This window comes from Oncorhynchus mykiss, chromosome 24, assembly GCF_013265735.2.
Source record: "Oncorhynchus mykiss isolate Arlee chromosome 24, USDA_OmykA_1.1, whole genome shotgun sequence".
Classification (NCBI taxonomy): domain Eukaryota; kingdom Metazoa; phylum Chordata; class Actinopteri; order Salmoniformes; family Salmonidae; genus Oncorhynchus; species Oncorhynchus mykiss.
In genome coordinates, this window is record NC_048588.1 from 3255241 (window position 1) to 3268242 (window position 13002).

The 13002-nt window shown below is 44.7% G+C and overlaps 1 protein-coding gene across 3 annotated transcripts; it reads left to right on the forward strand.

Annotated features, from left to right (window-relative positions):
- Window positions 1–3113: 3113 nt before the first annotated feature.
- On the forward strand, window positions 3114–12695 carry LOC110503511 (transcription factor RelB). 3 transcript variants are annotated; one of them, XM_021581853.2, is made up of 11 exons: window positions 3114–3577; window positions 4121–4132; window positions 4350–4537; window positions 6280–6612; window positions 7371–7537; window positions 7748–7839; window positions 7985–8116; window positions 8306–8410; window positions 8635–8850; window positions 9007–9078; window positions 10830–12695. In XM_021581853.2, exons 1-11 carry the CDS (start codon window positions 3544–3546, stop codon window positions 11321–11323), a joined length of 1845 nt encoding a protein of 614 aa, XP_021437528.1. In that variant the 5' UTR covers window positions 3114–3543; the 3' UTR covers window positions 11324–12695. The 3 variants fall into 3 exon arrangements, with proteins under 3 accessions (XP_021437528.1, XP_021437529.1, XP_021437530.1); XM_021581854.2 differs by lacking the exons at window positions 3114–3577; window positions 4121–4132; window positions 4350–4537 and adding an exon at window positions 4605–5754; XM_021581855.2 differs by lacking the exons at window positions 3114–3577; window positions 4121–4132; window positions 4350–4537 and adding an exon at window positions 4605–5693.
- The last annotated feature ends 307 nt before the right edge of the window (window positions 12696–13002 follow it).

Genomic DNA, 13002 nt, shown 5'->3' on the forward strand with positions numbered 1-13002 from the left:
CTTGATATCCCCCTTACCCTGTCCCTGTGTTGTTTTTAAACGGTGAGAGAAGCGCTACACCTGGTGGAGAGAGGCTGTAAAGACACAGAATGAGTTGCTTTATGCGTGCTGTACGTTACGTCATGACGCATCACAATTTAACGTTTTTGCAACTTTCTCCAATACTATTGAGCCATTACCATGTCAATCAACGCTTGATTAGAAATGTAGTTCACACTCTAGATTTTGATGTCAACACAGACGTTTTCATTGCAACCTCGTTTGAATGTAGTGGTTACGCAAATGTGTACCGAAAGGGGTTGGTCACGGTTAGATAATGTAACGCTACCAACGGCGTTAGCTAGCTAGATCTGCCATTGACAGTAAACTGAACTCAAGATAGCTAGCTAACGTCACTCGTCTATAATCTAGTTATGGAATCAATAAAACGTAGTAACGTTAGCCAGCTAGCGATGTAGTTAAAACTATCGCACGGTTGTCATTGTTAGACCATGTTGCGGAGCCTTCGGTGGGCAAGCGGTCATTTGATTGATAAAGAGTTGGCCAGCAATCTAATTGCTGTTGCAGGCAGAGGAGTTCCTACAAGAGACAATGGACATCCAACAACGGGAACTTTACCAAGATGGAAAGTTGTTACATTTGTACAGCATGAGTGGCAAAGGCTGAGATTGTATAATTTTACTTGTCCTGTGTTAAGTATCCTGTGTCAAGTCTGGGGTTGTGTGTGCACCTCTATCTAGCGAAGTCAATCAATAAATACAAATTTGGTTGGCCTAGCTAATGCTGTTCCTAAATTCTATATTGTGCTCTTATAGTCTTTTAATCTAAAAAGATTTTTAGGAGTGTGTGTTGTTTCACCTGTTTTGTGATTGTCTCCACCCCCCTCCAGGTGTCGCCAATCTTCCCCATTATCCCCTGTGTATTTATACCTGTGTTCTCTGTTTGTCTGTTGCCAGTTCGTTTTGTTTGGTCAAGCCTACCAGCTGTTTCCCTCTGTTCCTGTCTCTCGGCTGTTCCTTTTTTCTAGTTTTCCCGGTTTTTACCTTTTCTGCCTGCCCTGGGCCTTATACCTTTTCCCCACCTATCTGGATTACTGACTCCTGCCTGCCCTTGACCTGTCTTTTGCCTGCCCCTGTTGGATAAATAAACTGTTGTTAATTTGACATTGTCTGCATCTGGGTTTTTACCTGAAACGTGATAATAAGCTTTGGGTGACATGAGAAAGCAAGAAATGGTAGTTATGCTTAGCTTATAACAAGTGTACCTCTTCAATTCACCTCTCCAAATTAATTTAGGACCATCAACTGTCTGAGACACACAGGAGGTATCCCATCCACCAGAGCCAGTGAGTTCTGATCAGTCTGATTCTGTGCTCTGAGTTGGAGCTTGAGGTAGGCTATACATTAAACAACTGTTGAAAAGTAAATATCTCCCATTTATAACACTGCACTAATCCATCAAATGTTCTCACATGTGCCTTGTGTTTGATTACATACACAGATGAACTAAAAACACTAGCACTGCAAACACTCAGAACAAAGAGAACAGCAGTGCCTGGACTTTGCAGTCTCCCTCTTTGAGTCCCTCTTGAGAGACAGGCAGAACCACACAGCACCCACCTCTCTAGTCCACACAATAATTCAGTAGTTCAGTCTATGATTGTCATGTGAGTGTACCTGGGTGACTCTGCAACTACGGAGCTTCTATGTCCTCAGGGTCAATTTTGGGGATTTATTTTTTGAAATTTGTTTTTATTCTTTATATGTAAATGACATTTGTTTATAGCTGTTTTAATATAATATATACATTCCTGAATAGTACGATCGCAGCCATTATCAGATATTATTTCTAGACAAATCAAACACAATTATAATACAGGTAAAAATGGTGTTTCAATAAAAAACAATTCTGAAATCTTGTAGGGCCAAAGTGCCCGAAGTTGCAGAATCACCCCACAGAATCGAAGGTTGGTTTTCACAGCTGTTGTTTTCACAGCTGTTGCACAAGGTGTTCATTGTGTAAATTGTAAGGTATCCCTTTACGGTATTCGTTAGTTCAACATGATTCATTATTGTGTCCTAGAACCTACAATAGATGCATATATTCAACCACAAGGGTGTACTAATGAGCTATGCGAGTATCATAAGTATCATAAGAGAACTACTGAAAGTAATATTATTTCAGTGAAGATAAGGGAACGACAGGTCAAATTAAAAACATGCCAGCCAGACAAGCCAGTGTATGAATCAAACGCATTTTCATATGAATGAAGTGGAAATTAGCTGACTTTGTGATCTGTAAGGTAAGTAACATTAATGTGTCAAACAGATCACACATTTTCTCTATTTCCGAAACGTAGCAAAGTTTAAGACATGGATGTCATGTTCTTGAAATGTTAACAAGGTACCCAAAAACACTTGGAAGTAATGTTTTCGTCATATTAGCTCAACAAACCTCGTTTAAAACAGGGGAAATTGTCGCGGTAATGATCTCCAAATTCGATGCATTAGGTTGATATAGCAACGAACGCTAATAGTTGATCGAACCCCATTGTGATTTGGAGGGACACTTTTTGCCATGACACCCCCATTGATTTGGTTAGTCACTCTTACACGAACATATTTCCACTTATGCCCCCCAAAACGCCAGGGCCGGCGCTGTTTGGAGGTGTGGGTATTGATGTGGGTATGCAGACCTGCGAGCAACTGCGGTCCATCATGATGAGTTCGGATTTTTTTGTGGCCCTCACCACTGTCAAAATTGCTCATCTCTGACATAAAGGATATATTAATTAATTGGATTAGTTGGCATATCGTTTGAATCACACCGGGATGCACCACCATGAGAAATTGCATGTTTGTGCACTACCAGTATCCTTCCTCATTCTATTATAAATATCCCACTCTATTTTGCATTAAACAATGAAATATACTATTCTATTTTCTGAAATATACTTAGTGCAAGTAGCTATATTTTTAAAGTACAATAATCGATCCCATTGTGCGTAAAAACCGGACATGAGGAAGGGTCTTCTTTTTTATATCAGGATATTCACATTCGGGTCATTGCACTTTGCGGCTATTATAAAACAGTAGTTTGCAAAATATAGTTGATGGTATGAGCCGTCATCTGAAGTTTCTACATGGCTACTGCCGGCACAACACTGCCTCTGGGGGTTTCCCAAGCAGTGATGTAAGGGGATTTCCACCCAACCGAACAGCCAGTCAAATCCATCCAACAAGTGCGGAACTAAACGCACACTCGAACAGGGCGCTTGTGAGGCGACTCATTTTAGCCATAACATATGCACTAGCTCATCGCATGCAGGAGATGTAGAATTTGTATGCTTTTTAACAACGAAAGGCCAATTGAACCATATCGAAGTACAAGAGCGAAGAGAGGACAATATTTGATTGCAGTAGCCTACCATGGCCACGAAATGATCGGTCAGGGGAAATAGGGCGGAATTGTGTTTGTGTCTGTTTTTTTTTTTTTAATACTCGAACAAGGTTTTCAGCTCCAGGACAAACGTCGTCACGTGCCATGAGAAACATGAGTGTTCAAAACTGCACTGCAAGTAAGTGTCTTTTCTTTTAAATAAACGGAATCTGAGTTATGCATCAACGGTGTCTGATGTGTGTTGTCCCAAGTCATTCACATTCGCACGAACAGTAGTATAATTTTCATAAATAATTTATCTACTTGTAGTGTAAACGCATTGTCACGGGTCTGTGTCAAAGAGTGGACAGACTGCAGGGGCCTAGACAAGAGATCCTATAGTGTAAACGGCACACACGGCCTTGCTATTCAAACTGCACACACTCCCATGCTATTCAAACGGCACACACTGCCCATGCTATTCATTTGACAGTTTGTGTTGTCATTCTGTCTTCCCCAGCGTGACTGACAGTTGAGTAGAAGGGTCAACACCCACTTCAGAGACGTTAGTCTTAGACACTAGTCTTAGGCTACCTGTTAAACCTATACTATTACATTGCAATACATACCTGTTATACTTACACTATTACAATCACTGTCATACATGTATATAGTCTTGCCTGTCACAAAGTAATCATTAATTAGTTAACTCACTTTTTTTCTCTCCCGCTTTGTACAACAGCAAATGACTTGGGTGAGTAGGCTATTTGTTATTAATGTATAGTTACTTGTTTAAAAAAAAAAAAGGCCTCCTAGGCCTGTGCATCATGCTCATGGTTTGATGTAGCTGGTACTGTACACATACAGACGTGGATCACACTCAGATGGCCAACCCACCAGCTCAATGTTTGCAGGCCCCCCCATCAGCGTGTTTGCAGTCTCCCTCATCCCACTCCCTCTACTCTTTTTAGACATCATTCAGGAGGTGATCTCTGCAGACCGAGAGTTTCCCTGTCAGGCCCAGTCTCGTTTCTGCCTCCCCAGACCTCCTTATCCCCCCGTAGACTCTGACCCCCAGGCCCAGAACCACAGGGCCATGCCCAGGCAGACACCCTCCTCGACGCCCCCAGTACTGGTGCCAAGGGGCACGACCTCCAGGGTGAGTACCAGGCCTTTCGGGATCTAATACAAAAATATATTTAATAAATTATACATTTCTACACAGGAGATAGTCTTTGTTAGGCCATTGATTCATAGAGTTCAACAGAAAAATGGAGGGGTTGACTTTTTGGTATTTGACATTTCATTAGGTTCCCCATTAGCTGTCGAAAAAGCAGCAGCTACTCTTCCTGGGGTCCACAGATGGCCTACACACCAGCTCAAAACTTGTAGTTGTTGTGTGGTGGTTAGTTAGTGATTTGATTTGTTTCTGCAGACACTCAGGTACTCTTTGTGGTCGCATCAGTTCACACTGTCAGGGCTTGGTATCTCAGTTTGTTGTAATAGCTGGGATATAAAGTCAAGAAAACAGCTAAGGTCTAGTCTTATCTGGGAAGTGTGCTATCGCTTCCTCGTGGGCTAGTTGTAGGAACCAAGGCCGACAGACACACCTCAGGGATAAGTGAAACTCAACTACTCACAGTTTCCATGGATAAGCATGGTGACTCAATTCACTGGTGCTTTGACTTCTAAGGCGGCCTTGATTACCTTGTTGTCATGCCTTGGGTTGCTGTTCTCCAATAGTCTGGAACTCACAGTGAGACAATTGTGGTCTGTGTACGTCTGTGAGTCAAAGCAGTGCCTTGAGAGAGACTGTGAGCTGAGTTGACACACCCCCGTCTTCTGCATGTTGTGGCATCTCGTGGGGGAGGTGGCAGAAAAAGGAGAGAAAGAGTGTCATCTGATTCCTACTTTCGTTTTGAGTTCCCTTCCTTCCTGGACCCAACCCTTTCAGGGTGGAAGTTCACATTCGGAGGCTTTTCTGCTTTTCTAATTGGTCCATCTGCTGTAGATTATGTCAACTTCCTGTTTCCTGAACATGCGCCTCCCGGCTCGATCCTAGTTGCTTTTGTGTAGAGGCTCTAAGGCATGCCAACACTATTACTCTTACACACTCGCACACATACTCCGCCTGTAGACGCTACTTTGCGGTGGAGCACAATGATCTCACACGCACCTCTTTTTGCCCATACTTGCTCAACTTCTGGCGGTTTGTTTAGACAGACTTGAGTTGTAAGGGCAGCTTGTAATAACAAAGGGAGAAGGCGATCCCTTAAGTCGGTCAGCTTTTTTTCTTTGTTTCCGGTTTGCTTTTGGTGAGTAGTTTTTCCTGTTGCTGGTCTCTAGGGATTCTTCAAACGGGCTGTCAATTAGAAGGTATGTGGTTGAACTTGGAGAGTGAAGGGCAAAGTGTGTGTGAGAGAGATTGTGTCTGTCTGTAATGACCACAGGCCGTTTAAAAAAATTAAAAAAAATGTATATAAGTATACCATTTTGACGTGTAAGAGAACCTAGGAGAAATGGGCAGACGGACAGAGCTAGAGAGATGGAGGCATGAAGGATGGAGAACAGTCATGCATCTCAGCAGCCTGAGAGGGTGGAAGGGAGACGGAAGTATAGAGGGTTTAACCAAAAACGGAAGGGGTGCTCTCTAGTTTAACGGTTGAAAGGGGGGCATGGCAACAGAATGTGTCAAATGAGGACATAGAAAGTGGTGTACTGAGAGGGAGTATGTAGATAAACAATAACAATGCAGGTTATCTTTGAAAACGCTCTCACCATTTCACTCTCAGTACCGTCATGATGATGTTTTGGATGCAAAGTTAACTGTTTGTTGTCTGCTGTGTTCTTTACATGGATTTTTAAACATGGCCACTGACTTTAAACAATGTCTCTCTGCAGCCGCCCTGCTTCTTCCCTCAGCCCCAGCACCCCTCTAGCACCAGAGATATGGCAGCACCTCACCCCACTCGTGGGGTCTCTCACTCGGGCTCAAACGGACGAGGACGGGGGTCCTCTGGTTCAGGGACTTCCAGGGGGCCAGATAGTCCCTCTCGACAGGCCCAGACAGACACAGATCTGCTGGAGCAGATCCTGGAGAGGCCCACCCTGGCTGTGGTGGAGCAGCCCAAAGAGAGAGGCATGAGATTCCGTTATGAGTGTGAGGGCCGCTCGGCCGGGAGCATCCTAGGGGCCTCCAGTGGAGACTCCACCAAGACCCTGCCTGCTATAGAGGTACCCAATAGATCCATATTGTAGTTTGTATTTATTTGAAGTTGATTGGAAACACTTTCATTTAAGACAACTTAGCGAAGTCGCAGTTAATGCCCTTACTCTTGTGATAAGGGACATCTTTCATCGTGACCACTTGGTTTAACGTCTCATTAATATAGAACCTAGTCCTTATATTTGTTTACTGCAAATTGTGTTCCCAATGTCATCCCTAACTTGCACTGGATTTGTATGTTTGTGTGGGAAGTGGAAGGGGGTTAACGGAATGTACCATCTATCCCAGAATAAAGGTGTTTCCCCCCTTGTTGGTTTGGCTGCCCTCAACATGTAGAGCCTTGCTAGTGTAAGGAGCAGGGGCAGAGGGGAAGGGGGAGGAATTACATGTAACTGAAATAGAAAGTACCCCACAAATCCACATCTTTGTGTGGTTCAAACTAAGGGGATTACCCCCCCCCCCCTTTAAACACTGTTGATTCGCACCCACATACTACAATTCAGACCACATCCCTCTAAGATTAACACTACCAGACAAGTGTGAAGTTTGACAGTTGAAAGGGAGAGTTTTTGGTTAATCACTGCACATTTATTCAGTTTTAATCATGCTCTCACTTGCGTTGGAGGAAGAAAGACGGTTTGATTGATGCATATCTCTCCCCCGCCCTCTTTCTTTGTCCCTCTCCCCCGCTTTCTCTCCCCGTTTCTTTCTCGTCTTCACACTCTTTCCCCTCTCCTCCCTCTTTCCCCTCTCCTCCCTCTTTCAGCTCCAGGGTCCCATTCAGAACATAAAAAAAGTGATGGTCACTGTTTCCCTGGTGACCAAAGACTACCCGTACCGCCCACATCCCCACTGCCTTGTGGGTAAAGACTGTGCTGACGGTACCGGAATCTGTGTCATCTGCTTAAACCCTCACAGCAACCGACGTCACAGGTGCCCCTCTCTTTCTCTCCTCTATTCATCGCTCTCTTTTCTTGACAAGTGCATTTTCTCCCTTTGTCCACCAGAGGCCCATATCCTATTTCTTTCTCGTTCATTCTTCACCTCTTTGGGAGTGCTTTGCCAGGAAAGTGCACTAGGTTAGTGTAAACATGTCTGTTTTTAATGGTTGGTAACCGACCATGTTCTGTGTGCATCATGCAGTTTCGCTAACCTGGGCATCCAGTGTGTCAGGCGGAAGGAGCTGGATGCCTCTCTAGAGAAGAGACGGAATCAGAAGATCGACCCTTTTAAAAGTGAGCAGAGCCCTGACACGCGCACACAAAGCACATCGCAAGCACACGCAGAACTTACCCAATTACATAAACCCAATATCATTGTACAAGAAAGTTGTATTTTCATTAGCCGTAGGGTAATATCCTCTCCTCTGTCCTCCCACAGCGGGCCACTCTAAAAGCATCGAGGACATGGACATGAACGTGGTGCGGCTGTGTTTCCAGTGTGAGCTGGAGTGGGAGGATGGAAATAAGGACTTCCTGAACCCCATAGTGTCCAACCCCGTCTATGACAAGAGTAAGATCACCCCCCCCCACCCCCCCCCCCCCAAACGTCCTCCTGACACGGACACCTGCGCATGACTGCTTTTACAATCGTCTTCAAACGTGATACGAACCAGTACCGTCACACCACAGCTATGTAAATGTACTTCCTTCCTGAACCATCTAGCAGGTGCTCAGTGTGTGTGTGTGTGTGTGTTTACAGAGGCGACCACCACATCTGAGTTGAAGATCAACCGTCTGAACATTGTTAAAGGGCCATGCACCGGCAAGACTGAGATCTACATGCTCTGCGATAAAGTCCAGAAAGGTGAGATCGAGCCAGACTCCCAAGTTGTAACATAGAAACACTGTGTTGAGCGCGCTGATATCTAGCAAATTAAAGGGCGAAGGCAAAATCCTGTTTTTAAACAACTCGATGGAAGTGGCACATGATGTGTAATGACACCTCTCTGGAAATACACGGTTGAAGTCATACAGCCTGCAGGACTATACAAGCTGATTGGTGTGTGTGTGTGTGTGTTTCCCACTCAGACGACATAGAGATAATCTTCAAGAGGGGGTCTTGGGAGGCCAAGGCGGAGTTTGCCCAGACGGACGTCCACCGGCAGATCGCTATCGTGTTCAAGACCCCGTCCTACCAGGAACAGGACGTGGGGGAGGAAGTGGAAGTAAATGTCCTCCTGCGTCGTCTCTCGGACCACATGGACAGTGACCCCGTCACGTTTACCTACCAGCCCGACAACACAGGTTGATACAACTTATGAATGATATATATATATGATATCATAATGCTGTGTTATATAACATGTTATGTATTGTGCAATAATATAACATTATAGAGATAAGAGCTATTCAAACAGAGGGATGAAAGATCTTTTTTTTCTGTTTTGATGCCGTGTTCAGATCCATATGAAGTGAAGCGGAAGAGGAAGATAAAGTCGGACATCGGCTTCACAGAGAGGTCCTGTGTGGCAGGTGAGGATTGGCCTCGGGCTCTTTCTCTTTCCAGCTTAAACTTCTGCACCTATTGCAGGACAGAAAGTAAAAAAAGAAAATGAAAGCGAGACCAATAACAGCTGCTTACACAGGACCATCTCCGAAACAAATGACTGTACATCTGAGTGTCAATAAGGTGTTCTTATATTCAGTGCATTCGGGAAGTATTCAGAGCCCTTGACTTTTTCCACATTTTGTTACATTACAGCCTTCAATTGTTGTTGTTTTTCTCATCAATTTACACACAATACCCCATAATGACAAAGCGAAAACAGGTTTTTAGAAAGTTTAGCAAATGTATTACAAATAAAAAACAGAAATACCTTATTTACTTACATAAGTATTAAGACCCTTTGCTATGAGACTCGAAATTGAGCTCAGGTGCACCCTGTTTCCATTGATCATCTTTGAGATGATTCTACAACTTGATTGGAGTCTACCTGTGGTAAATTCAATTGATTGGACATGCTTTGGAAAAGCACACACCTGTCTATATAAGGTCCCACAGTTGACAGTGCATGTCAGAGCAAAAACCATGACATAAGGTCGAAGGAATTGTCCATAGAGCTCCGAGACACGATCTGGGTGAAGGGTACCAAAAAATGTCTGCCGCATTGAAAGTCCCCAAGAACAAAATGGCCTCCATCATTCGTAAATGGAAGAAATATGCAAATATCAAGACTTCCTGGAGCTGGCCACACGGCCACTGAGCAATCGGGAGAGAAGGGCCTTGGTCAGGGAGGTGAATAAGAAACCGATGGTCACTCTGACGGAGCGCCAGAGTTCCTCTGTGGAGATGGGAGAACCTTCCAGAAGGACAGCCATCTCTGCAGCACTCCACCAATCAGGCCTGGTAGAGTGGCCAGATGGAAGCCACTCCTCAGTAAAAGGCACATGACAGCCCGCTTGGAGTTTGCCAAAAGCCACCTAAAGGACTCTCAGACCATGAGAAACAAGATTCTCTGGTCTGGTGAAACCAAGATCGAACCCTTTGGCCTGAATGCCAAGTGTCACATCTGGAAGCATGGTGGTGGCAGCATTATGCTGTGGGGATGTTTTTCAGTGGCAGAGACTGGGAGACTATTCAGGATCGAGGGAAAGATGAGCGGAGCAAAGTATAGAGAGCTCCTTGATGAAAACCTGCTCCAGAGTGCTCAGGACCTCAGACTGGGGCGAAGGTTCACCTTCCAACAGGACAACAACTCTAAGCACAGAGCCAAATAAAATTTGATTTGAAGACAACACAGGAGTGACTTTGGGACAATTCTCTGAATGTCCTTGAGGGTCCCAGCCAGAGCCTGGACTTGAGCCCGATCATACATCTCTGGAGAGACCTGATAGCTTTGCAGCGACGCTCCCCATCCAACCTGACAGAGCTTGAGAGGATCTGCAGAGAACAATGGGAGAAACTCCGCAAAAACAGGTGTGCCAAGCTTGTAGCGTCATACCCAAGAAGACTCAAGGATGTAATCGCTGCCAAAGGTGCTTTAACAAAGTACTGAGTAAAGGGTCTGAATGCTTATGTAATATTTCATTATTTTATACATTTTCAAAAGATTCTAAAAAACGGTTTTTGCTTTGACATTATGGGTTATTGTCTGTAGATTGATGAGGAAAAAATATAATTGCATCCATTTTAGATTAGGACTGTAAACGTAACAAAATGTGGAAAAAGTCAAGTGGTCTGAATACTTTCCGAATACACTGTAAGTCCTTTCTATCGCCCACAGTTCAAAATGTGGCTGCAGCAGGAGCCTCCACCTCTCAGCCATTCGAGCCGTTCACCTTCCCCCCAGCAGAGAGCCAGCTGGTCCCAGAAGAGTTGCATCCTCCTGCCCAGACTGGGGCCTCCACCATGGGGGAGATCCACTACAATGACCTCCAGGAGGACAACTTCTTCAATGAGGACATGAGCCCAGACGACATCAGTATGCTCTCTCGAATTCTGTTCAGTGACCCTGCCCTCCTTGGCTTTGGCCAGGAGCTCAACTCCAACTTCACCACAGGCGTCATGGACATGAACTTTAACTTCAACCAGGGTGGGTCTGGGCAGGACTTGGGCTACTATAACGACCTGCAGTTCAACCAGCTGGTCAACGAGAATCAGGCCTCTCCGATGGACCTCCTCCCAATGTTACTCCGCGGCTCCGCCCCTCAGGACCAGGGCCAGTGTGATAACGAGGGGTGTGATTTGGTCCAGGTAAAGACAGAGGGGGACCTATGAGGACAAAACGTAACCCCTTAAGACTGAATGTGGCGCGAATGTAGCCCCTGAACATTAAGGGGCTTTTGTTGTGTTGCTCCTCAAACCAGAAGTGTAGGGTGTGTAAAGTCCTAACTCTGTTAGGACTTTAACTCTGCCCTGTGACAGTCATCTCACCCAAATAAAGTACAGTATGAGAGTTTGAACACACACAGGTAATAGCAGTAGCACCTTGTACCTTAACGTTGTGGTTACCCCTTGCCCCCAAAGGCCTCGCTGGCTGAGGCTATAATCCAGACCCCTGTCCCCCCCCTTCCCACACACAACCACTACCAGACCCTAAAAGGATACGTTTCAAAATGTCTGCCCGGACCCAAGTCTCGGAGTGTACTGTGCTGCCATGCTGCTAACGTTAGCCTAAGGCTAATAGCTGCGATCAGCACAGCACTCACGGAAGACATGTAGCTTTAGCTCCTCCGGGGGACCAGAGTGATACTGGTGGAGGCGAGTTGCCCTTCCACTAGGCTAACCATGGGTGTTAAGAACGATTCCTACCTACCCATTGTCATTACTACCCGTGGTGACCAAATACAAAACAAACACACAAACTCAACCCTTGTCTGCCCTGTCAGTTTTCCTTGTCAGGCTCCGTCCTTACTGTGTATATATTGTGACTGAGGCAGACTTCCACCAGGACCTGCAGGAGATCCCTGATTTTGAGGGTTCAACTGAAGGAAAGCACAACAAAAGGGCTCGATTCAATCCGTATCGCGGATGTTCAGCGCTATAGCGCGATTGAAATTTCAAGGTCATTTCCAATTGAGCCGACACATGCACCATTTACCAGGAATGCAGTCTCTGCGAATGCGGCATCATTGCCGTTACATTTACATCGCACTGTAGCAAGGATCTTCAGCACTACAGATTGAATCGAGCCCTAAGCATTTAATTGTTGGCGCAAGACAACCTGAAAACTAACCCTCTGTGGAGAAATTGTTAAATAAAAAGGGACCAACCACAAATGCTGTTTTATTTTTCACTTTCCATATGTGATATATTCTTTGTTGTATAGTCAAAGTTGTATCGTCAAAAGTTCCTTTCTTTTGACTGGTATCTGTAGTTTTTGAATGTTGACATTAGTTTTAACCTCTGGCTCACCTGTTGACTCTGTTCATTGTAATAACCAATCTCCATGTACAGTAGAAACGACCATAGTCCAATGCGCTGTCCATCTGTTCCTAGTGTTAAACATGTTCAGATTATGTTCTGTGTATGTTCAGATTCACAGCTTCATTGTACACTGTATGCCAGACTCCACCCTTCACACTGTAGTGTTTAGATTTTTGTCATTAGTATTTCAAAAAATAAAATGATTCCAAGTCTTCATCTTAAACTCTGGTCACATCAAGTGGGTTTTGTTGTTGGCCATATGGGCTATTTAATATTAATTACATGATAGCTTTATTAATTTTGTAAAAACCTAACTGGCCAATGATAAAGGAGAGAGAAAAAGAGAGAGGGACTGAATGAAAGACAGAGGGAAAGAGGCAAAGGCTGTGGGAGAACGGGGAGCCAGACGAGTGTCTGTCTTCCTGGGTTCGTCTTTGTGTTCAGGCACTGCCGCTTTTAATGCCATCCTATTTTTAGCTGCCACCGCTTTTGTTGCCAGGTCATAGTCCAGCCCACTCACATTCCTAAAA

Bases quoted from the DNA above. Each gene is read 5' to 3' on its own strand.
- LOC110503511 (XM_021581853.2), top strand. From the start codon at position 3,544: ATGAGAAACATGAGTGTTCAAAACTGCACTGCAA. The intron at 4,538-6,279 runs GTGAGTACCAGG...GTCTCTCTGCAG, and splicing joins CAAGGGGCACGACCTCCAGG to CCGCCCTGCTTCTTCCCTCA. The intron at 7,840-7,984 runs GTGAGCAGAGCC...GTCCTCCCACAG, and splicing joins GAAGATCGACCCTTTTAAAA to CGGGCCACTCTAAAAGCATC.